Source organism: Etheostoma spectabile, chromosome 4, assembly GCF_008692095.1.
Source record: "Etheostoma spectabile isolate EspeVRDwgs_2016 chromosome 4, UIUC_Espe_1.0, whole genome shotgun sequence".
Taxonomy (NCBI): domain Eukaryota; kingdom Metazoa; phylum Chordata; class Actinopteri; order Perciformes; family Percidae; genus Etheostoma; species Etheostoma spectabile.
The window spans coordinates 7,494,390-7,518,038 of record NC_045736.1 but is presented as its reverse complement, the minus strand read 5'-3'; the positions used below and the strand labels follow the sequence as shown (position 1 = coordinate 7,518,038).

At 39.4% G+C, this 23,649-nt stretch overlaps 4 protein-coding genes across 10 annotated transcripts in view; 3 read left to right on the top strand and 1 right to left on the bottom strand.

Annotated features, from left to right (window-relative positions):
- Nucleotides 1-687: 687 nt before the first annotated feature.
- Nucleotides 688-9,601, top strand: sp1 (sp1 transcription factor). 3 transcript variants are annotated; one of them, XM_032514741.1, is made up of 6 exons: nucleotides 688-862; nucleotides 1,509-1,582; nucleotides 2,538-3,918; nucleotides 6,573-6,714; nucleotides 6,955-7,145; nucleotides 7,740-9,601. In XM_032514741.1, the coding sequence occupies exons 1-6, from the start codon at nucleotides 703-705 to the stop codon at nucleotides 8,042-8,044; spliced, it is 2,253 nt and encodes a 750-aa protein (XP_032370632.1). In that variant the 5' UTR covers nucleotides 688-702; the 3' UTR covers nucleotides 8,045-9,601. The 3 variants fall into 3 exon arrangements, with proteins under 3 accessions (XP_032370632.1, XP_032370633.1, XP_032370634.1); XM_032514742.1 differs by lacking the exon at nucleotides 688-862 and adding an exon at nucleotides 880-1,003; XM_032514743.1 differs by lacking the exon at nucleotides 688-862 and adding an exon at nucleotides 889-1,012.
- On the bottom strand, nucleotides 9,428-15,998 carry LOC116688605 (cell division cycle-associated protein 7). 2 transcript variants are annotated; one of them, XR_004331812.1, is made up of 9 exons: nucleotides 15,802-15,998; nucleotides 15,574-15,702; nucleotides 14,784-15,158; nucleotides 13,718-13,813; nucleotides 13,295-13,450; nucleotides 12,806-12,955; nucleotides 12,399-12,480; nucleotides 11,215-11,351; nucleotides 9,428-9,821 (listed from the first exon to the last, which is right to left on the bottom strand). XR_004331812.1 is itself a non-coding variant. In XM_032514751.1 (9 exons), exons 1-9 carry the CDS (start codon nucleotides 15,802-15,804, stop codon nucleotides 9,776-9,778), a joined length of 1,242 nt encoding a protein of 413 aa, XP_032370642.1. In that variant the 5' UTR covers nucleotides 15,805-15,998; the 3' UTR covers nucleotides 9,428-9,775. The 2 variants fall into 2 exon arrangements, 1 of the variants encoding a protein (XP_032370642.1); XM_032514751.1 differs by having other exon boundaries at nucleotides 12,331-12,480.
- Nucleotides 15,999-16,654: 656 nt separating this feature from the next.
- On the top strand, nucleotides 16,655-22,479 carry LOC116688447 (anti-Muellerian hormone type-2 receptor). 2 transcript variants are annotated; one of them, XM_032514486.1, is made up of 12 exons: nucleotides 16,655-16,822; nucleotides 17,142-17,333; nucleotides 17,680-17,844; nucleotides 18,197-18,304; nucleotides 18,910-18,960; nucleotides 19,047-19,147; nucleotides 19,275-19,496; nucleotides 19,683-19,797; nucleotides 20,185-20,342; nucleotides 21,116-21,272; nucleotides 21,653-21,789; nucleotides 21,888-22,479. In XM_032514486.1, exons 1-12 carry the CDS (start codon nucleotides 16,786-16,788, stop codon nucleotides 22,002-22,004), a joined length of 1,560 nt encoding a protein of 519 aa, XP_032370377.1. In that variant the 5' UTR covers nucleotides 16,655-16,785; the 3' UTR covers nucleotides 22,005-22,479. The 2 variants fall into 2 exon arrangements, with proteins under 2 accessions (XP_032370377.1, XP_032370378.1); XM_032514487.1 differs by lacking the exon at nucleotides 18,910-18,960.
- A 419-nt stretch (nucleotides 22,480-22,898) lies between these two features.
- Nucleotides 22,899-23,649, top strand: part of prr13 (proline rich 13) — a 2,926-nt gene continuing 2,175 nt past the window's right edge. Inside the window, exon 1 of one of the 3 annotated variants that reach the window (XM_032514502.1) lies at nucleotides 22,899-23,092. The gene's annotated coding sequence lies outside the window, so the exon portion shown is untranslated. The remainder of the gene's footprint in view (nucleotides 23,093-23,649) is intronic. The other 2 variants (XM_032514503.1, XM_032514501.1) reach the window with 2 other exon arrangements.

The window sequence follows — 23,649 nt, the reverse complement described above, 5'->3', positions numbered from 1 at the left end:
ATCCAAGGCAACAGTGCATTAGTAAACAGGTGCCTAAAGACATTCAAAATAAGTTGAATTTCAAACACAACACCCCGTCTTTTTAAAGATTATTTTTGGGCTTTTATGACCTATAAACGTCCAGTCTTTTCATATTACTAAATATAAAAACGTTAAGGTTTGGGCATGTGGTTAGCAGTTTCTGCTGCACGTTAATAGCTCGTCAACTACGTTACAACAACAAAAGTTGAATGGTGGTAGGACCTTTTTTTAATGTGTTTTAAAAATTAAACCCTTAGTGAAATAATTAGGCAATTTAACGTTTTGGGTTCGATAACATTAGCTACTGTCCATTGCTCCAATTTTAAGTAAAAATTAAGCTAAGTTAAGGGCTAAATCAAAGCCAAATAACTATAAATGCAAGGTAACGTAATTATAAACTCGATGAAGATTGGGATGTGGTTGAAAGCCCGGAAAAAGTCTACTACGTGAGCTTTATTATTTAGTTTTTTTATTTGCATATTTGTATTTGTCTTTTTTGTCTTCTTAAAAACCAATTGTTTTTATTTGTTATTGTTTAGCTCTCTGTTATCATATTGACTTTTGGATATTCTGCTTTTGCCTTGCCTTGTCTGTCAAAGCACTTTCTAAACTCTATTTTTAAAAGTGCTATATAAAGAAACTAATAATTATTATTATAGTGTAAAAGCTAATTTCTTGTCAATGTTCGTGCTCGTAGGTTACCACCTTCGCGGGTCCATAAATCGAACGCACTCGGGTTTCGCCTTCATAGGGGGAGCCCGTCAAGTTTGTGTGAAGTTGCGAAAAGTTGTCAACCCGAAAAAAGAGCAGAGAAACTCCTCCCGTCTTCAAATAATGAGCAGTAAGTGAACTTTTTGTCAGTGGCATGCCGTGTACGAAGCATTACGTTAACACTTCTATGTATAAGTAAAGTATATGTTTTAAATGTAATCACAGTCTAGCTAAAGTTGGATTGTTTTCTAGCGTCTCAATCAGTTTAAAAGTGAGTAACGTTAGTTAACTGCTGATGGTCGCCAACAACATTTAGCCAACCAAGGAAAGCTAGCGACCTGTGTAACGTTAACGTAACTTTTGTTCTTAATTGGCACTGCTTACACAATAATTGAATTTGATCAAATCCACGTGCACTAGCTAAGTTACATTTAGTAACGTTAGTGCAGTTGAAACTATGTCGGTATGTGTAGCTAACACTGAGCTAGTAGTTCTTTTTCCTGAGCATTGACGTTACTTGTTGTGGTGAGTTCATGTTAGCTTAGCTAATAGGCTAGCTGGCCCTTTGGAGCACTTGTGGCATGGATTTCCTTGCATTTCTTCTGAGTTGCTTCACGTCAGACGGTTCTTAAAGTTCAGTTCTGTTTGTGAGGCAGACCATACGTGTACTTTGTGTTCCCTCCCCATTGCCGAATACAGTGTTAACTCAGTTTGATGGTCTGTTTTTAAATGTAGCAACTTTATCAGAAGTGATCTTACAAACTCGTCTTCCGCAGATCAGCAGCAGGGTGAAATGGCCGCTGTGGAGAGCGGCGGAGGATACAATCAAAAGCGAAACACAAATTCACAAGTAAGTTAACCGGACTCTCGCTTTTTTTTTTGCCAAATCAGATTATTGTCATCCCAAAAAAAACTTCCCCGCTCATGTCCACTGTTCACGGTATGTATTCCTTAATAGTTTGTGTATGTATGTTGTTCATGTCTGTCGGGGCTTGGACAGGTTGTTGATTTTCTCTCCAGAGCACATGTCATTGGGGTGGAGAATGGGCAGGTAAATTTCGCCCACACGGGGTGTTCCCATCAAACCCCGGCACTTCATGTGCATTTCGCTCGGCCCATTTGGCTGGCCATGGAGGGGGTGGCTAGAGCAGTGTGTCAGTTTATAGGGCAAAATAATGTGTGGGAGGGAGATGGGTGGGTTTGGGGGGAGGGGAAGCCGAGCCCGCCGCTGCTCTGGAAAAAATGCGGTCCCTCCCATAATCACCCACCCTGCTTCCCCTCGGACTAATACGGTCCCACTCTCTGTGAAATGCTGGAAGGAGACTTGCATGAACAAAACATAGGTTAAATGTTATGAAAGGCATGTGACCATTGTAGCATGCCATGGATAGATTGGTATTTACAAAGCCAGTCACATAATTTTTTAAAATTTAAAATCCAAACTCATCACATGAATTGGAAATCATTTATTTAAGTCAAAAGGTTTATTTTAAGACATCCTTTTGCCTTTTAAGTTCAGGCCATCCTTCTTGTGATGTCAATGTTTCAAATCATGCGATTATCTATCTTATATTTTTATCTGCTGATTTATTGTGAAGCACTTTTTAAGGTTGCTTATGGACATGCACCAAACATGATTGTTAGAATAACTGTACTGGTATAATTTCCTTTTTAATATTACAGTTTTGAACTGGATCGGTAGATTTTGATGAGTGGACCTTCTGACAGCCATTTATAGTTGTACTCGGCTGCAGCATTAACGTGTACTGTATGTTCCTTTTCCTCTTTTGTTATTCCCTTTCCAGGACTCACAGCAGCCATCTCCTCTCGCCTTGTTGGCAGCCACATGCAGTCGAATTGACACCCCAGGAGAGAATGATTCCCCTGCAGACCAGCAACAACAAAACCAGCAGCAACAGCTGGACCTAAACCAGGGTGCTTTCACCTCCAGTGCCAACGGCTGGCAGGTTATCCCACTTAGCATTCAAACAACCTCAGGCACTAACACCGTCACCACCGACTCTTCGGGGGTGATGGTGACAGTAGGAGACATAGGCAAGAGCAGACAGGTGCTGTCCCCTTCAGCAGCTGTGGTGAGCACTCAGGGACAGCAGCAACAGCCACAGCAATACGTAGTAGCTCAGGCTCCATCCATGCAGGGTCAGCAGATGCTTACCACCATATCGGGTATGATGCCCAACATTCAGTACCAGGTTATTCCCCAGTTTCAGACAGTAGATGGCCAGACACTGCAGTTGGCACATGCTCATCAGGATTCTGGGGTACCTACCACTGGACCAGGCCAGCAGTTTCAGATAGTGTCGTCCTCTAATGGCCAGCAGATCATAGCTGCAACCAACAGAGCTGGGGCAGCAGGAAACATCATAACGATGCCCAGTCTCCTTCAGGGAGCCATCCCCATACAAAATATAAGCTTAGGCAATGGCATGTTACAAAACCAGCACCAGTTCCTGGCAAATATGCCTGTGTCACTAAATGGAAACATCACTTTGGTGCCCGTTAGCACTGGAACAAGCGGAGGGGGAGATGCGAGTGGTGGAGGGGATACAGGGGGAAACCAACTTATACAGCAACATCCAGTGTCCAGCGGGGCAAGTTACATGACAAGTGGGTCCACTGTTACCACACAGACCACTTCTTATGGAATGACCCAAACACATAACAGCAATGGAGTGGTGACTGGGTCATTCCAGCAGAACACTGCATCTTCTCTAGGTGTCCCAATACAGCCAGACCACCGAGACGGGCAGCAGCCACAGCAGATCCTTATCCAGCCTCAGCAGGTTATCCAAGGTGGAACCCCCCTCCAGACCATCCAGGCTGGTGGTCAGGTGTTTGCAACTCCAACACTCAGTCAGGAAGGGCTTCAAAATCTTCAAATTATGCCAAACACAGGCCCCATCCTCCTGCGCACTGTAGGCCCCAATGGCCAGGTGAGCTGGCAGACCATTCAGATCCAGAATCCAGCAGGACCTCAGATCACGCTGGCCCCAATGCAGTCCCTCCCCCAACTTGGCCAGGCTCAGGGTGCTGCTGCTGTTAACACAGTGCAGATCCCAGGCATCCAGACCATAAATCTCAACACACTCGGAGGAGGCCCCGGGCTGCAGATGCACCAGCTGCACCAGCTGCAGACTGTTCCCATCACCATCGCTGGCACAGCAGGTAAGGCAGTAGCCTGTTTTCCAGGAATCATTGATGTTCAGTATTAAAACAAAAACATAGTAGTTGACTCAGGAAAACCCAGCAGCCCTTGTGTGACGAAATACTTTAAACTAAACTATGCAATCCTCATGCAGGACTGTGTCCATATTTCAAAATTGAATTGGTTATGTTATTTGACTTTTTCATTTGTACCCATTACTTTTCAGACATCTTCACATTCATTTTTACTGCAATCAAAATAACAGATGCCAAAATTAACCTTTTTTGATTGTGTTTAGCTTGAGTTAGTTTAGGCAAGACAAACAACCAGCAACTCTTTTAGGACAAAGTAATTGTTTAGCAATACACTAACTGGCAGTTGGTTTGAGTAAATATGTTTAGTCTAGAAAATTGGGTTTACTTTCCCAAAGAGAAAAAATGCAAAGCGAGCTTGACCGATTAACGGATTTTTAAGGCCAATACGAATATTTGGTTATTTAAAAATCCGATATATATATATATATATATATATATATATATATATATATATATATATACACTACCAGTCAAAAGTTTGGGGTCACTCACAAATTTTCATTGCACTCCATTATAGACAGAATACCAGCTGAGATCAGTTGCATTGTTTTTTTAACCAGGGCAGCAGTTTTCAGATTACATTATGTGCTTACATAATTGCAAAAGAGTTCGCCAATGTTTTTCTAGTTAGTTTTTTAAAATGATATCAGATTAGTAAACAGAATGTGCCTCTGGAACATTGGGTGAATGGTTGCTGATAATGGGCAATGTAGATATTGCATTAAAGATCAGCCCCCCCCCCCCCCCCCCCCCCCCCCCCCCCCCCCCCCCACTCAGATCAGCTGGTATTTTTTATATATATAATATCCAGAAACGAGTTACAAAACATAAACTGATTTCCCTAACCTTAGTTATTTGTAGTTAAGTTCTCACAAATATATAATGCTTTTTTTTTATTGTCACAACAGAACAGAGTAACATCAAAATATATAAAGTTCTGATAAATAAAATGTATAAAAATACAAACTTAAGATATGAAACTTAAAGTCCTTTGAACAAAAACACATTAGTGTTGCGAACAGGGACGTTGTAGAGTGGCCTCTGGTGGACAAACTATGCAACACCAATGCTCGTAACATGGTTGAGTTTGGTTTTATTTTTAAAATATTCATTTATCAGAATCATCATTTATTTGTCAAATGATTCCGATGAATTTGTTTTTCTTTCTTTTAAATCGGCAGTTATAAATACCAATGGATCAGGAAATGCCTAATATTGGCCGATAATGTTGGCCAGCCAATATATTGGTTGTGCTCTAATGCAAAGCATCTCTTTTGCTGTGTGTGTGACTATACTGGTTTAACCAGTTCAGCTAGCCCAGTGTTTCCCTAAGATCTTTACTGCACTAGATGCGATTGTTCTGGAAGAACAGAAAAAAAATCTTGGTGACACTGCTTCTCCTCAGACTATGGTCAGATTATAGTATTGTTGTTGTAGGTTGGCCACAACTTCTGTGTCTAGTAAGGGTGTAACTTGACCCCTCCCATCTTATGGCAACGTTATCATGTCTAAACCCTTCTTTAGTTCTGTTATTAGCCCCTCACATTAGGTCTGTACATTTGCTAGTCTACATTTGTGATGTTTTGTGAGGAATTATTGTCTGTTTTTAGTGCATGTAGTTTGCTTTTCATGTGCTTCCCATCAGCTAATATGTAGCCGGCTTTGTTTAGACTAGCAGTCCTGAATGGACTGGAAATGGAATTTACTACACATCAGTGTCTGTGCTGACATTACAAATGCTTACTTTAGGAGGATCACTGTGAGAGGTGACTTTCACAAGTATGTTTAAAGCTTAAGCAAGGAATGACTACAAAATAAAAACTTCAGTAGACAAAACCTTTCATAAAAATGTGAAAAATAAGTCACAATCTAACAACTCAGCTTTATATGTATAGTTTTTTTAAATCACGCCCAGAAATGTACATAAAAAAAAAAAATTGTTACATCAATCGGTTTAGAATTGAATCATTGCCTCTGAATCGGAATTGAATTGTGAGTGCCCAGAGATTCCCACCCTTAAAAGATATAAAGTAATGGCGTCCTGAGCAGAGAATGAAGTCTCACTCCCTTGTTGTGTTGTAATCCGAGCTTCTCTGTTCTTTGTTCTGTCGGCCTGTCCAGCCCTGCTGCATGTCAGTGCATGGAAGTGCCTTGTGCGTCAGTATCAAACGCAGAGGGTTGTGGGGAAAAAACGTGTATTTGACAAGTTGGGGAACGGTCTGTAAGAGCCGTGCGGAGGCAATCCCAAACCGCTTTCTTTTAAGTGAATAACTTTGTTAATAAAATAAAAAACAATTTCGGTAAGTAACAGTGTAAATTACTTGCAGTAGATCTTATTAGATGTAAATAGATTACTCTGTGTTCCTGCTTTCTTCAAGCAATAATCAATGGGCCCTGTAGTGTTGGACATTTAAGGTTCTTAAATGGTAGCAAGCTGTAATCTCTGAGGAATGAGATGGATTTTTTTAATTGAAGAAAAACTGGATGTATGAGTGAAATATTTGGAGTGTTCCGAACTTGAATAATATGTCTTAACGTAAGAAGTTAGTTCACAAGTATTTTCTATGCCATGACTGCAGGAGAGCAGGCGCTACAGACAGGCGGAGAAAGTTTGGATGATGGCACAGCTATGGATGATGAGGACACAAGCCCACAACCTCAAAGCCGACGAAACCGCAGGGAAGCCTGTACCTGCCCCTTCTGCAAGGATGGAGAAGGACGGTATGTCATTCACCCACTTTCCTTTGGGTACCCCTGTATAGTCTGAGGCAGGTCTACTGCTGTCAAGTTGACTGTAGTGATGCTGATAATGTTCAGGTTTTATTTTTTTACATTGAGGCGTTAATTAAATTATGTTTTAGCATAGTAAGTGATCTTTTACATTTCAGCTAAATTTGTATGTGTCCTCTGAATTTAGTTAAACTTTGTAACCCTCCAACTGATTTATGCTTTTTACATCAGTGACCCAACTAAAAAGAAGCAGCACATTTGCCACATCTCAGGCTGTGGGAAGATCTACGGCAAGACATCCCACCTGAGGGCCCATCTGCGTTGGCACACGGGAGAGCGACCCTTCGTCTGTGGCTGGTCTTTCTGTGGCAAACGATTCACCCGCTCAGATGAGCTTCAGCGCCATAAGAGGACGCACACAGGTGAGGATTTAGTTTGGATTATTTGGCATGATGAAAAGGGACAAACGATCTCACTCAAAGACAAACCTCAAAGTTGACAATAAGTCCAAAGACATGCTTTGTTTTAAATGTAAACATGGTAAAAGTTATGCCTGTCATATTTTTTGGGCAACACAACTTTCCAGGGAATCAATTTTTTTGCAGCAGGATTAAATAAATCGACAGAAATTAAATTGCCAGCTATTTTAATATTTGATTTGTTTAGGTTATATAGTGGATGCTTTTTGTTTTTGTCTTATATCATATTAAAAGTAAATACCTATATGTCAGTTGGGGGCTCCAGAAAATTAGTTTTATGGGCCAGATTTATCAAGATAATTGACAGATTAACTGATAATTAGTTGCTGCTTAAGGATTATCCTTTTTGAATACTACATACCCTTCATATCTTGCATATTTTTATTTCCTTCCAAAATCTAAAAATGTATTCTACACTGCAGTACATTGCATTAATCCTTCCTAAACAGGACACTTTCAACTGCATAGCCAACAGTCTGTTGTAGTCTGATACTAGCTGCTATTTTTTAATATTGATTTGTATTTCTCCATTTTAAGGTGAAAAAAGATTTGTTTGTCCAGAGTGTCCCAAGCGCTTCATGCGCAGCGATCATCTCTCCAAGCACACCAAAACCCACTTAAACAAGAAAGCCGTTGCTACCATCAGCAGCACCGCAGTCTCGACGGGTGCTGCTTCCCCTACAGCAGGAACAAAAATCGGCACAGGAGCAGTGTCACCCAGTGACCAGCACACCATTGTCACCATGGAAACCTTATCTGCAGAGAGTATAGCTCGATTAGCTAGCAGTGGGATCAACATGATGCAGGTGGACCTTCACCAAATTAATGGCAACAGCTACTAAGGGAGGGCTTTGGTGGTGGTTGCATTTGGACATTTTGGGGTGAAGGGCATGTCTGACTCAGAGCCCATCAAAGGCTTCAGACACACATGCATCACAACAGACACTATTGAATTTGAGAACTGAGGCAGGGAAACGGATCCCCATCTTGAATTTAGATACCGGTGGCATTTTAATGTCAGAGTTGGATAAAAATGTTAGACTTGTGACATCATGAAATCTTATTTCCCCTGAAATGGAACTACACTAACACTTGTCCCACGCATAGACTCAAAATATGACTTGTATTTGGATTGCAATATCACAGTACACTGACCGGCACTCGATATTTAATTGGGAGCTAGTAATATCCTCTCTAAACTTATTTTAGTAATGAGATGACACTACTAACTTAGGCTCTCACTCTTGTTTCCAAGACTGTGAGCTTTGATTGTTCATCCTCCCCCTCAGGCCAACTGGCCCATAATGCTGTATTCACCCCTTAAACTGAAATTATAACAATCTGGAGCAGCAATTATTTTTTGAATTGGTAGCAGTTTTGGGAGAATGGGCAGTGTTCAAACTTAAAATCCCAGTATGAGGAATAATATGGAAGTGTTTTAGGGTGAGCCGTTGAGGGCTGGAATACACCAGGTCACGACCAGGTCAGAGAGCACTAATCAGTGAGAATGTGTCGGGGCACTGAAATCCTGAGAATAAATCATTAATCTCTTTATATGGGTACACACATTCAAGCCATCATGCTTTTGATATGTATATCATAGCAAAACTTTTTTTTTTTAAGTATTTTTGGTAATGTAAAAGCTACACACATTCTTAGCTTAGGCAGGATCATTTTTACATGATTGCAAGAAATTGCCTTTCAGTTGTATGAACCTCTCATGCGCAATCAATCTTAATCTTATGTTATTACTTTTATATATGTAGATTAAATGTTTAAATTTATAAGCCTTTGTCATAGAATAATGTATTCTATACAGTCCAGATTTTCCCAGTACTCTTGTCCCGGTGGTATCATCTTTGCTTGCAGTCAGTCTGTTTTTTTTGTTGGAAAACTGTTTTAAGTCATATCTGGTCAGAGTGAAGTAATCTGTAATAATGTCCAGACAGCATAAATATGTACGCTCAAAACCAAAGGTTCATACTCCTTTTATAAGCAAAACTAGGAAAGCTTTTTGTTCATGAACTTTCTAATAACTGTTACTCTTGTAATGCATATGTTAAAGTTCTAACTGGAAAAGATCCAGCTTGAGGCAAGCACCGGACACATCCCTTTGTTTTCCAATTATGTTGCTAATGTATTATGGGTCAACGTATTTTTGGAATAGATGCTTCTCACCACTGTTGAATATTGTTTTCTTTGCTTTAGGATTCTGCTTTGAGAAAATTAACATGTATTATGTCAGAACATTATGTTTAAAAAGCTCTCCTTTTGAAACTATAGATTAAGTTCATTGGACAACAAGTGCTCTTATTTCTTTTGCCCCGTTTTAAATAAGGGATTTTATATTGTGTTTAACTACTGCAAATGCCAACAGCTGGATTAAAATTATGAATACACTATGGTCTCTTTTCTTTGCAAAACTTGTCCCAATCCAACAATCAGCTGGTCAAAAAAAAAAAGTCTTTATTCATTTAAAATCACATGGCAGGCAGTGTATATTTTACTAGGATAAAAACAGACTTGAATAGGGATACAATCAACAGTTTAAACATTTGCACCACCTAGTGTTATCACATCTCTACATCGTTGTCCTCACTCTTCAGTTTGTTACGGAGGCTGTAAGGAGATAAAACATTGTAGATGTTTAGTCAGTTCCAACACTTACTGCTATTCATTAAGGTGGACTTGCAGGATCCTAACTAGGTTTGTGATCATGGCTAACCCCTTGACTGAATAATGGAATGCCCTACTTTCTGCTAGAACCTACCCTGGGCCACTACGTTGGACCCAGAGGGGTTGCATTGTGGACCAAAAAAAAGGATTATGTAACCGTTTCCCACAGGTGTTTACTTGTGGGGGGTAGGTTCAGTAATAAACTAAAACAAAAATGTATTAACTATTTATTGAAAACAATGACTAGTCATCGTTTTGACTTTAAATATTTAAGAAATACATAACTTTAAATATTAAAACAGACTAAAAGACAATACAGAGTAAGTGTAGCCATGGTGTACTTCGTTAATTCAATTTGGTTGGTTTTTCAAATGTTACGTTTCAGCAGATAAAATACCCGATTACCTGGAGCCCAAACAGGCTAACTAACTTAACATTAATACTACGGTCCTTAGACAGTTACATGTTATTAAAAATCTCAACATTGTCGTCTCCTCCGAATTCCTGTTAAATCATAAAAGACTAAAGCTATCTAAAGTAACAAAAAAATGGAATTGTTCGATCTTTGTTTTATTCTGTGCTTTTGGGGATCGTAAACACACTGTTTTGAAGGCTACTATAGCAACATATCCTTATTGCATTTTTAAGATCTTATCTGAAGATTTCCGTCATTAAAAGTGAGGTGTAATTTAAACCTTTTACTGCCAATTTAATCAAATCTCTGGTTTTATTCAGGCTCAAGTCCATAAATACATGGATTCAGGCACGGAGAAACAACTGAAGGCTCAGTTAGCAACGATTAGCTCCATTAGTGGTTAGGTTCGGGTAGCTCCATTATAAAAGATACGGAGTGGAGGAGACTGCTGCGGACAGGGGTAACAACCAAACTCTAATGTTGTTCCAAGAGCTTTCACAGCGGTGTGGCCGCGGAATTTCTGCAGTTTGTCACAAGATACCAAAATTTTGTGAATTTAGCCAGCCGTCTTCTGTGCACCAAATTGGCCAAGCTTCCAGGGATGATCTCGTTTTCATGAAGACAGACGTGGTGTGCACGGAGCGGAGGGGCTGTGTGTGTGTGTGTGTGTGTGTGTGTGTGTGTGAGTGAGAGAGAGCAGGGAAAAGAAATGCAGCTGAACAAATACGCTGCGTGTTTTAAATAGCGTTAAGAGAAAAAAAGAATAATGAAACACAACATGTGACGACCGGTGCTGATTCTGTGGCGCACTGCCACAAATTAGTTTATGTGTGGGAAACACAAAATATGTTGCTGTTACAGTAGTCTGCAAATTAAGAACACCCAAACGTATCAGTTTAAACCTTGGTGTAGTGTCCCCACCTGCTGAGGTAGGAGTGGACGTCAGAGAAGCCGTGGTACTGAGCCAGGGGGAACAGGATGCCAGTCGGGCAGCGTCCCTCACGCTGGCGGCAGAAGCTGCAGTTGCAAATGCCACGACAAGGAGGGCACTTCCACTCCTGAGGAGATAACCAAAAGGTGAATCACTAAAATTACCTAAATCGGAGAAAGACACAAGCAAAACAATTTGTTCATTTTCTTCATTAACATTTTTATGGCAATGCAACATAGACACAACAGGTTGTTCATTTCAACATGACATTCTTACATTAAAACGTATTGACACCACTAACAAACACCAACACAATAAAAAAAACTATGAAATCATCACTGCATTATGGTTAACACTACCGCCTCACACATTATGGAACTTCCATACATATCCACGGATGAAAAGTAAGTTAACTAAATATAAAGCACGTCTCCACTCCTTCTACTGGGAGTCAGGTAATGGGACTTGTTCCCTTACATAATCTAATCTAATCTTGCCTCTATGTTGTTTCTGTTTAGAGTATGTGTATATTAGTGTGTATATATAGTTTGGTTGTTTTGTTTTTTGAGCAACAATGTTCCAAAGAAAAATTCTTCCTATGTGTCCTCATACATGGCAAATAAACGAGTCTGATTCTAAAAAAAAAGTCCCCATATCTTATTGTACTTATTTGCTGATCAATTCAAAGAGTGAAAAATAAAAATTTAAATTTTCAGCACAAGTGCCATCACTTCAAGATGTATGCCTGCAGGGTTGTTTACCTAAGGTGCAAATGATGAACAGCACAGAGAGACAAAGCCTGTGTACAACTACCTTTAAAAAAGTTGTCAAGCTTAAAGTCGTTATCCACTTTTTGTCTTGGCACTTAATAAAAAGTTGCTGGTCCAAGTGTTGAAAAGATTCAAGAGCTCAGAGTCATATGTCAATGTGAAAGGTACTGATAACAACTGATTTTTAAACAACATCTGTATCAATCCCTGCCCTTTTTGCTGAATTTAGCAATACTCTACTACACTGCAGTACTGTACTAAAGCAGTGTGTGCAAAATGAAGCTTTTGTGCAGTGACGCAGGTGTAGAGTGTGTGTTGGTGTGTCAGTAGTCTGACCGGATCAAGCAGCGCCTTCTTGACATCCTCTCCATATCTGTTCCTCAGACACGGCCCACAGAACTGACCCTGAATCCCACGACAGTCCTCGCTGCGGCAGCAAGTCTTAGTGTCAATCGTTTTCTGACGGCACTGATGACACGTGGAGCCCTGAATATACGCAAAGAAACCCTGTCAAGAGATGGTGGACAGGTACGCTGACATTTTTTATTACATTTTGTGCATATTCTGCTATGCCGGGTTTGAGCATGATTTTTAGGCTTCAGTAATGGAGAGATTGTCACCTGGTAGTGACCTGATGGCCTCAGTGTTCCTTCAAATATCAGGACATTGAACCACAGTGATTCTGTTAGTGGTCTCTGATTTAGCAACAAACTAAACTTGATATCAAATCTTCTAATATAATGCATCATCCCAATATATATCACTGAAAAAAAGAAAAACAATTGCAGGTAGAGTCCAGCAGTTAACTCACTGTGACGCTGTTGTAGACCTTATCAGTCAAGTTCTCTGCAACCAGCTGGATCTCGTCCTCTGTGATGTCCTCCACAGGACGGATAAAATGAGGTTTACACTGATTAGGCCTTGGGGCTCCACGGCGCTGTGGGGCTCGGCTACGACGTACCTGGAACACAAAGACGACGGTGCTGATTCATTTAGCTTGAGGTTTTACACAGATATAGAAAAGATACAGACTAAGTTAGCTAAACACAGACATGAACAAAGACGAATACATGGTAACCTTGAACCATTGTACAGTACGCATTACAACACAAAATAAAAATAAAAGGTTACAACACACTGATACAGATATAAAGCTCAGATTTTTACCATCATTACTCATCCCAATCAGTTTTTGTAAATGCTAGTGTCACACAAACGCACAGTCTTACATGCTATACAGTCCTATGAAAAATACTTCTTAAAAACATTTTCAACTGGTCCTTAATAAATGACAGAGGACCTCCAGCAGCTCATCCTCCAAGCTGAGCTCCAGTTCTTCCTCCTTAGGGGCTGAAGGATCCTCACCTCCCCCACCCATAGAGCGGGTCCGTCTGCTGGATGCCCGCTCTGGGTTCTTCCTGGACGGTCCTCCAGCTGCACCAGAGCGTGGTGGCCGCTGCAGGCAATATTAGATAAATCCCTTCAGTACATACAAGTCTATTTACAAGCTATTATTCAATAGCTCTGCTGAATTCTGAAGATAAAGAATAGGAGGGTGTCCACTGTGTTAGCACATAACTTTACTCTAGAATCTTAAGCAAAATATGGAGGCCCCCCCCCCTCCATATTTTGCTTAAGATTCTGTGTGGGTGAATCAACATATTTGTTCACCATCCCTCATATTAACTGCAAAAAATGTAGTTTTTTATAATCTTCTACTCACAGAACTTCTCTCTTTTGTCTTCTGTTTGTCTGCTTGTTTTTTCAGAATCCCGGCACCTCCTGGCATCTTCTGCAGGTCTGCCATCAGCTGAGCCAACTGTTAGAAAACAGAGGATGAAAAGACACTGCAAATGACAAACAACTCAAGTCAGTCTAGCAGGGCAAATCTAGAACTTGAAACTAAAAAAAGGTATTTATGCAGTAATTTATCCAATATTTAAATTTCCTGACCTCATTTAATGTTAACACATTAAGTCTAAAGTAATTGATATTCAAGTCACACACACACACACACACACACACACACACACACACACACACACACACACACACACACACACACACACACACAAAGTTTGGGGTCACTTAAAAATGTCCATACCACTCCATTATAGACAGAATAACAGATGATCTGAGTGGGGGGGGGCTGATCTTTAATGCAATATCTACATTACCCATTATCACCAACCATTCATTCAATCATCCAAAGGCACATTATGTTTACTAATCTCATATCATTTTAAAAAAACTAACTAGAAAAACACTGGCAAACCTATTTGCAATTATGTCAGCACATAATGTAATCTGAAAACTGCTGCCCTGGTTAAAAAAAAACAATGCAACTGATCTCAGCTGCTATTCTGTCTATAATGGAGTGCAATGGAAATTTCTAAGTGACCCCAAACTTTTGACCGGTAGTGTATATTTTAACGTATTATACTGTATATATGACTAGATTTTGCAACTGTCTTATATACAACTCTCTCTTTGGGGTACACAGCAATGAACATACAGTAAGTGTTCTTTTGTGGTGGGAACCCTGGGTAGTATTAGGCACTATTTGGAGAAACCATAACTTTAAATACAATTCAATTTTATTTATAGTATCAATTCATAACAAAAGTCATCTCAAGACACTTTACAGATAGAGTAGGTCTAGACCACATTCCAGAATTTACAAGGACCCAACAGTTCTAGTAGTTTCCTCTGACAGTACATTGCTGTACTGTCAGTCTTCCAATAGGATACTATAATTCTGTATATGGTTCTCTGTGTTTCTGGTTTACCATTGCTTTGTTGGCCTTGATGTTCTGCTCTCTCTTGGCCAGGAAAGACTTGGATACATCTTCTGCTGAATCGGACCCATGCTCTTTAGAAGGAGACGGCCGAGCCACTGCTATCTCTTCATCTTCAAATTTAACATGTTTCTTCTTCTTAGCCTGACTGGTCTTTCCTGCCCACTTCACCCCTCTCTTTTTTGTCATCTTTTCTTCCTCCTCTGCCTCTTCCTCATCATCAGTGGACTGCTGAGTAGAGGGAGCAGAGCGGAGAGCCACCCTCAGCCTGAAGTTCTGGGCCCCAAAAGATGGTTTGGACGTGGCTTTCTTCTTGTTGGGGGAAAGGTCAGACTGGGCTTCATCTTCATCTTCAAAATTTGAATTCTGATGTAGATAAATACAGAGGATTTCTCATTTGGGTTGTGATCCATCTCATATCTTACACATTTATAGTAAAATATGAAAAAAAATATAAAATTTAAAAAGCATTCCCAGATAGCATGGTGACTTTGATTCAATGTTGAAATTCAATCTGAATAATCATTTTGGTTGATGTTTAATATTCAATGCTAAAGGGGACATTGATTCAATGTTGATTCACTGGTGTTCTGCTGTCAGCTGCATTTAATTATGACAAATCCATTCAGGGTAACGTATTAGTAACGTAGCTACTTCTCGTACTATTTTACAGCATGGATCATAAAACAATTCCAAATGTAAGACGCAGGTTAATGTTTACCTTTCCAAGCCGATGCTGGATCTGGCAACATGTACGCTTAATTTAAGCCAAATGATTTACCTTATCGCAGTGGTCGTTGATTTCACCATCAGAAAAGCCGTAAAATGTGCGCTCACTTTCAGAGTCCTCTGCGAAAACATCGGCCAACACAAACTTTTTTTTGATGGCGTTCATTCCTAAAACCCCTGCCTGGTAAAAGACATAACAACAAACTTAGATTTGAAATCTGAAAAAGTGCAAAATAGTGTGTATTAAGCCCGACAATAGAGTAATATTAAGTTACTTAACCATTATATTCTTGTTGACCTGGGTACCCACTAGCTAGCTTCTGAAATTTAGCTAGGCTCGCCCGCGCGCAGGTAACTGTCCAATTAATGTGATTGGAAATAAGATGTGCTTGTTTTGTACCTCAGGGCTGCACGAATGCACACAGCCTCGGAAAAGGCCGCTATAAACTCCACCCTCAAGAGGTGAACTGAATACCAAAACATGCAGACTTTCAAGACGCAAGAATAATACCACATGCTCACAATGATAATGCTGAAATGCTTAGTATTTAACAATGTTTACCATGTTCAACATCTTAGGTCAGCATGTTGGCATAACAAAACACAACGTAGCTTATTGTTTCCAGTAAATTATCATATAAAAAGTTAAAGCAGGATTTAATATGTATTAATATGAAATTCAGAGGAAAAAGTAGGCGTTTTCAGCAATGAAGAGCAAAATCTAGTTTAGCTACACCATTTTCCTACAGAACTAGAAGAATGTCATTATGCAGGCATTGGATCATAAACCAAAGTATTTATATTCAAATCTTGACCTATGTTTGACAAAGTATTGAATTTCTGACTTGCTATCTCACAATTGATATTTAAAAAGTAATAATTTTGATTGAAATAGTCATAATTTTTATTTAGTATCTCATAATTTTGATTTAGTAAGTCATAATTATTGCATGGAATGTCATATTTTGGACTTAGCCTACTAGTATTGTTGTTATTGTTTTTCTAATATTAAGGTTTTCTGTTTATTTTCCTTTTATAACTATATATCTTTTAATAATAAAATGAGGTCATATTCCGTAACAGTGAGAGATGATTATGTTGATAAATGTCCTGTATTCCCATTGTATGGCAGGCACGCATCATAAGTTGTACATGCAGGTGTGTCGCAGTGGGAGTGATACAAGGAAACGTGGGAAACTCACTCACATTCCCAGGACTGATAAATACTCACTCCCTGCTTGGCCGGGCCTCGCTCAGAGTGACCATGATTCTGCAAGAGTGGTGGCTGATTTTGGCTGCGGGTGAGTAAACTTGCTTTACAAAAAACTCTCCCTCTTTTGAAACTCTTAAGCTGCAGGTATGTGTTTCTTGCTTTGTTTTGGGTTGTTTTCTGTGTTTACTTTTGATTGATGTTTGATTTATGATTTGTAATGTTATAGCTCAGTAATTAGTTGCTGTGTTGCTGAAGCAGTAGAATTGTACCTAACTCCTAACCTTAATAATAAAATCCTCACCTTATTAAACTCTGATTACAATTCCTGCTGTTGATAACCGAGAGAAAAGCTATTTTTTTCCCTTTTAAACCACACAGCAGCTGTTTGTCTTTTTTCCTCCTACCAGAATGCATCCTTACATGCATCTCCGGCCAGTCTTTTCCTCAGAAGAGACTGTGTGCATTCCAAGTGACTCCCCAGACAAAAGCATACTCAAAGGTTGGCAATGTGAGTGGGTCGGTGCAGCTCTGTGAGAACACCCAATGCTGCGTGGGTTATTATCAGGTCATCGATGACCAGCTAAAGGTTGACGTTCTTGGTAAGAAACAGTAGTAAAACTCAAGATATGTGGACGCAACAAATGCATGCATGCTCTGTTGGGTCTCTGTAAATTATAGTGTGGTCTAAACCTCTGGAAAGTGTCCTGAGAAAACTTCTGTTATGATTCAACACTATAAATAAAAGAAATATAAATTAATTTGGACCACTCTGCATGGTATAAATTCAAACCCAACCAAGATCATGACATGAAACTGGTTACTTGCTTTAATGTATATTGTATATATAATGTGTGATAAATATAGATGAATCTGCAGGCTTTTTATGGTTCTCATGTCATTGTTTTTTAATGTGTATCTATTTGGATACTATTCTTACTGTTGCAGCTTGTGATATTGTTGAAAAGTCTTGCCCAGATGCAACCTGCAAGTCACAAATACGCTACAACGGTCTCCACATTAAGTGTGTGTGCAACACAGACCTCTGCAATAGCAACATCACTTGGACCCCAGAGTCAGCAGAGCCTCCACCCACCTATTCTTATTCTCTAGGTAAGAGAATGATAGCATTGCTACCTAATCATTGAATATTACTTGCAACCAACACAGTGATACAATAATATCCTGACATTGTACCAGAGTGACATATTTTTCTTTTCATCACAGAAAATGTTATCATGTTTAATTTACCCCACTGCCACAGTCTCCTCTAGTTAAACCATTCTCTACCCCCTTTTAATATGACATTTCTTCAGATAATATCATATGTTTGTTTAAAAAAAAGAAGAAGAAGCTAAATTCACTTAGTAAAGAAAATGTAAAGTAATAACTTGATTAACTCAAAAAGGTGCGGTTTTTGTCATTCACAGACAACATTAACAGACACTTTTTGTTTTCTTTTTAGTTAAACCCAAGAAAGCTGCTGTAATAATTCTGACTGGAACATTGCTGGTCCTGTGCTTCCTGCTGCTGATTGTTGCAGCCAAATGGAGTAGCCGATTTAAAAAGAAAAGTAAGATCATTTTTGTAAGAACATCAAGATAGAAATTCAAAAAAATTGACTTTCTACTTTAGTGGACACCAATGAGAATTATATTGAATGTCACTGTCCTGATTGGAGTATGCATTGTTGTAGCAGTATGTCTCAACACCTGTTTTTGTAGCAGTGATCAATGACACGATTGTTGTTGCTAATAATGTGTTACAGTAGCAGAAAGTGGAAGTTAAACTAGAATAAATGGAATGTCATTACAATGTGTTAACAGTTTTTTGTAACTGTTTTTGCAGTTGTTGAGTAAGCCACAAACACAAGAGGGGTTTATTGTCTTGACCCCTCAGTAAACACATTTGTTCCTGGAAATAGAGTTCTCATGATGTCCATGTTTGACCTTGTAACTGTTGCATTCTCTTTGCTAGACTGACCTTGGTGTTTATCTTTGCTATAACACTCCCTTTTACCTCTGTCCTGTGTTACTCTTCAATCCGATTTCTATGGCTATTCAGTCAGGCTAGTTTAAAAATTAAAAGTGACTTTATTGTCACTTTAATGTGTAGGCTACACACAATGTACATAATAATGTTTTTTTTTTTTAACTTTTTGTTGTTCTCAATGTACAGACGCAGAATCAGACATACAGCTAAAAATGAGGCCAATGAAGCTTAATCAAGGTAAACATAAATATTTGGCTACTAGAAACATTTGTTTACTTTGTTGGAGAGTGTGTGTTAATTACAAGACCTGTCTATTATTTTAGAGAATACACCCTTTCTTGATGATTACAGTGTCTCACGACTGTGCTCCTGCCAAACAACAAAAACCTCTGAGATCAATGTCGCTAACATTGAACTACAGCAGGTAAGCCCAGCTATCACATGGATTTATACTGTACGCTCAGCTGTGTGCAAAATATTGAAAAATCATCCAGTTAGGTGATATATCTTTTGTACCTTTATTTAGCCTGTATGTTCATACCTTTGTTCAGATTGTAGGCTATGGCCATTTTGCAAATGTCTGGCGGGGGAAATACCAGGGATCCACAGTGGCTGTGAAAGTTTTCCCTGCTGGCTGGAAAACTAAATTTACTGCAGAGAAGGAGGTCTATGAGCTACCATTGATGAAGCATGCTGGGATTGTCCACTTCCTGGGCACTGGGAGGAAACCGGATGGAGGCGGTTGGCTCATTGTCCTGCAATTTGCTGAATGTGTAAGTGACAACCACTTGTTTGAATTTCAAAATGAAAGAATTCAAGTTAGGATGTTAGGTTGCTGGTTTCAGGGAAAAAACTCTGAAAACTGAAACTGCACACATAAAGCCAATGTGGCCAAATGCTTTAAATTCTTTGATGTTCACGTTCCTGGATATAATTAACTGGCGTCTCTTTGATTTCAGGGTTCTCTCCACTCCTATCTGTGTAAACACACCAGCAACTGGATGTTGTCACTGAAATTGTGCCGGTCTTTATCGCAGGGACTTTCCTATCTCCACTCTGACCTTCACATGCATGGTATTGGCAAAAAATTACTGTGCATGTGCATGTCTATGTTGTAGCCTACCAATGTAGAAAGCATGACTGAACGAGCATGTGGGTCTATGTACACATTGTAGCTAAAATATGAAACATGACAAGTATTTTTTGACATGATTGAATTGTTATTTGCTAACAGAATTATCAAAGAGTATTGTTCCAGATGATTTCAGATTTTCAGGCTTCACAATTAAAAGATATCACTGAGGAGGTAACTATTGTGGTTCAGTGTGTCAGTCACGTGTAGTGGGTGCACCTTTTGTCAGCCATGGGGAGGCTGTTATGCTTAATGCATGAAGTGTATTTGTTTGATCCAAACAAATCAGGATCTTCATATTACTACACGTGTGCCTTTTTTTTTTGCAGGTTTGCATAAACCACCTGTGGCCCACAGAGACTTCAGCAGCTCCAACGTGCTCGTGAGAGCAGATGGGACCTGTGTCCTGTGTGATTTTGGATGCTCAACCATCCTGCGTTTTTGTTCAGGACGTCGTCGCTGGCAGAGCCACACAACAAACATGGAGGTGAGAGCGGGTACAGCCATAACTTATTATTGTTAATTCACGGTACATTGCACACGGTCGTTAAAAATCTACTTGAATGAGAACATGCAGGGGGACAACATCTAATACGGGGTGTTACATGTGCTTCTGCTGTGTGCATCCTTTTTCTCTCTCTCTCTCTCTCTCTCTCTCTCTCTCTCTCCACCCTCCTCCCTCTGCCTGTTGCACACCTGAGTGTAATCAGTGCTCACGCACGCACGCACGCACGCACGCACACACGCACACACACACACACACACACACACACACACACACACACACACACACACACACACGTGAGCAGTTGTCTTTCCTCACTTTTTCACCTAAAGCAGGGGTTTTTTTTCCATCCTCAATGCACGTTTAGGTGCTGTCGTTTAGTTATTTTAGTTTATTGTGTTAGTTTGGGCTGGAGGTCATAGTTCAGTTATTCGTCTCTTTTGTTCGTTTTAGGATTAGTTGATCCTTTTCAGGTAGTTAAGGGGGAGACGCGGGAGGTTGTGAGGTTGGTCCAGTGTCTTAACATCTTTTGTTCTTTTTGTGTGATCTCCAGTCCTTTTTTGTCTCTCCTTGGTTGTTACTTTAGAGAATATTTTTGAATAATTTAATAAAGCTTGCGGGTTAATTGTTAACTTTATGTCTGACATCCTTCTTATATGTTGCATCCTCCAAACCCCTTTGAGCATTGGCTTAGCTTCATAAATGAAGGCCGTAACACATGGAAACAACCAATTAACATAACTATTCATCTGCAGGGTCACACTCAGTTGGGCACACTGCGCTACATGTCCCCGGAGATCCTGGAAGGCCACGTAAACCTGAGCAACAGCTTTTGTCTCATGCAGGGGGACATATATGCGCTGGGACTGCTGCTGTGGGAAATCTGGATGCGCTGCTCGGATTTATTTGAAGGTAAACTTCCTTGATCAGATAATCCAGAGATAAGTGTTCAATTCTCTGTCTACCCTTAAAATTGCTACAGCAATCCACAGAAACTCTGCACTTCACTTAGATTCAGCCATTCTGAATTTTATTCTTACTTTACTTTTGAAAAAGACATTAATTGGGATGGATTTTTCAGCTAAAAAAGCCACACATCTTAATAATTAATCAAAACTTATAGACGTCCCATCAATCAATACTGTCAGATTTTCATACTTTTTGCTTCTACTTTCCTCTGAGGTTGATCTGTGTAATCAGCTATATCTCAGTGGACTGCCTTGATGCAATTGACCTGTTATGTCATGTTACTAAATGGATATTGAAAACTATGCAAATGTCTCCATCTGCAGGCGGTATTGCTCCACAGCATCTTTTGCCTTATGAATCTGAGCTGGGAGCCAATGTAACACTGGAGAGCCTCGTCCAGCATGTGTTTCACATGGACAAGAGACCCTCCATACCCAAACACTGGGAATTGCTACCACAGGTATTTTTACACAGGTGCTTCTCACTTGATGTACTGGATAGCTCATGAAAATGTTTATGATAGTGAATTACATTTGACAACATTTTCCCAACTTGCAGGGATCTGTGCTGCAGGAGCTCCTAACAGATTGCTGGGACTGTGACCCAGATGCTCGACTGACTGCTCAGTGTGTAGCGGACAGATTGTTCTGTTTGTACTCTTCCGTTGATTTGTAATATACATATCAAGCTTTTGCTCTGTTCTTTGTGTCATTACTGTTTTATTTTTTCAGTATATTTCCATCAGTTTGAACTGAATATGCAGTCTAATGTTGAAGTATGACTTCTTCTTAGTGCTGGTCATATTTGATGTTTATGTTGATCTGCTGGTCATACTTCAATCAATCTATTTTTTGTCTCAAGAAATCGCACAAGGTACAATTCGAGTATAATATTATCCCATCAGCTCCTTCAACTTGTGCATGATTCACTATATGGCAGAATGTGGCTGTACTTGTATGTAGGGGGAAGGCAGAATAGTCATGTATAGTTCTAATTGCCCTTCCAGTGATTATGCTCGTTTGTTGATGCAGTGCGGCTGAGTCTGTTACTGTTATTTTATGTGTTCTTTATGTTGCACTCTAAATACTGCAAAACAATTTTTATCTAGCTATATTATATACAAATAAAAGGCCTTTCCATAATTGCAAAATTATTGGAATTTTGTTGTTGTGTGAGATTGGGGAAAAAAATGTCATTCCTTCACTCTCAACAATAGGTTAGTTAGTTTGTATTGTTTGACTCATTTTATATAAGAAATACACATGTAAAAAATAAACAAGATAAAGTGATTACTTTAAACAAACCAATGCAAGTTTGTTTAGGTGAGCCACAATAAGAGTTATTTTGGTTAATACCTTTGTTGTGTTTGTTAGAATAGCTTGTATTAAAGCCCTGTGTTGATTGCATAGCTGTTTATAGCCTAACTATTGATCCACGATTAAATGGATTTGTGCGACTATAGGTATGAATCAGTTATTTCTAGCCGTGTGCGTGCGTGTGTGTACGTGCTCCCTTTTAAATATCACTTACAATGGTTGGGAGGAAACCTAAATGCCATTATCATTATTTTTGTACCAAAGAAACACAGAGATCAACTCTTCAGCCAAAGCTTGCTGGACTTTAGCCATTACGTAAGTAAAGTGCGTAGCCTTTAACAACGGGCGTGGCTTCCTGGTGCATTTTTTTTTTTTTTTTTGCCGAAGTTGAATGCGGAAGACATACAGAATACCTGATAAACACTCGGCCTGACCTACGTTTCTAAGGTAAGCCTATGGCATTGACAAAACTATGAGTATAAGAGGCATTTATGGAACAAAGCTACTGGAAACTACAACAATGACATTGCCTAATTGGGACATATTGTTTGGAATTTCTGTCGTATCATTCCTGTAATGTGGAGTTAGTGTTGTGAAATTACTGGTTTTCATTGAAACAAATGTCAAACACGTGATGCCCTGTGATAGGAGTAATTTATGTAGCCTAATTTGAAAATGAGAGAATATTGTTAGCAGGAGGTATAGTTTGCTATTCAAGTACTTTGTTTTGTAGTTGTAAAGTTTTTTTAGGCAGTTAAGGTTCATTGCATGACTTTTCTACATTGTATATGATTGTAAGTTGGATATCTTGTTGGACAAGACAAGAAATTAGTTGTAACATGTTGGTTGAACATTTTACATAGCATAGCAGATATAGCATGTTCGCTATAACAACCAGTTACAAATGATATCTACAGAACTACATTGTTTGGATCAAGACAATGTGTGGTGACACCCACATGCTAAATTAGATGATAGTAATGATAGTTGCTTTTTATATGTAA

What these genes read in the sequence shown, in the direction of transcription:
- sp1 (XM_032514741.1), top strand. Translation starts at nt 703, where the DNA reads ATGTTCGTGCTCGTAGGTTACCACCTTCGCGGGTCCATAAATCGAACG. An exon ending in TGCAAGGATGGAGAAGGACG is followed by an intron (nt 6,715 to 6,954) that starts GTATGTCATTCA and finishes TTTTTACATCAG; the next exon opens with TGACCCAACTAAAAAGAAGC. An exon ending in CCATAAGAGGACGCACACAG is followed by an intron (nt 7,146 to 7,739) that starts GTGAGGATTTAG and finishes CTCCATTTTAAG; the next exon opens with GTGAAAAAAGATTTGTTTGT.
- LOC116688605 (XM_032514751.1), bottom strand. An exon ending in AGGTCTACAACAGCGTCACA is followed by an intron (nt 12,481 to 12,805) that starts GTGAGTTAACTG and finishes GCGTATATTCAG; the next exon opens with GGCTCCACGTGTCATCAGTG. An exon ending in GTCCACTCCTACCTCAGCAG is followed by an intron (nt 9,822 to 11,214) that starts GTGGGGACACTA and finishes ATCTCCTTACAG; the next exon opens with CCTCCGTAACAAACTGAAGA.
- LOC116688447 (XM_032514486.1), top strand. Translation starts at nt 16,786, where the DNA reads ATGATTCTGCAAGAGTGGTGGCTGATTTTGGCTGCGG. An exon ending in CTAACATTGAACTACAGCAG is followed by an intron (nt 19,148 to 19,274) that starts GTAAGCCCAGCT and finishes ACCTTTGTTCAG; the next exon opens with ATTGTAGGCTATGGCCATTT. An exon ending in ACTGGGAATTGCTACCACAG is followed by an intron (nt 21,790 to 21,887) that starts GTATTTTTACAC and finishes CCCAACTTGCAG; the next exon opens with GGATCTGTGCTGCAGGAGCT.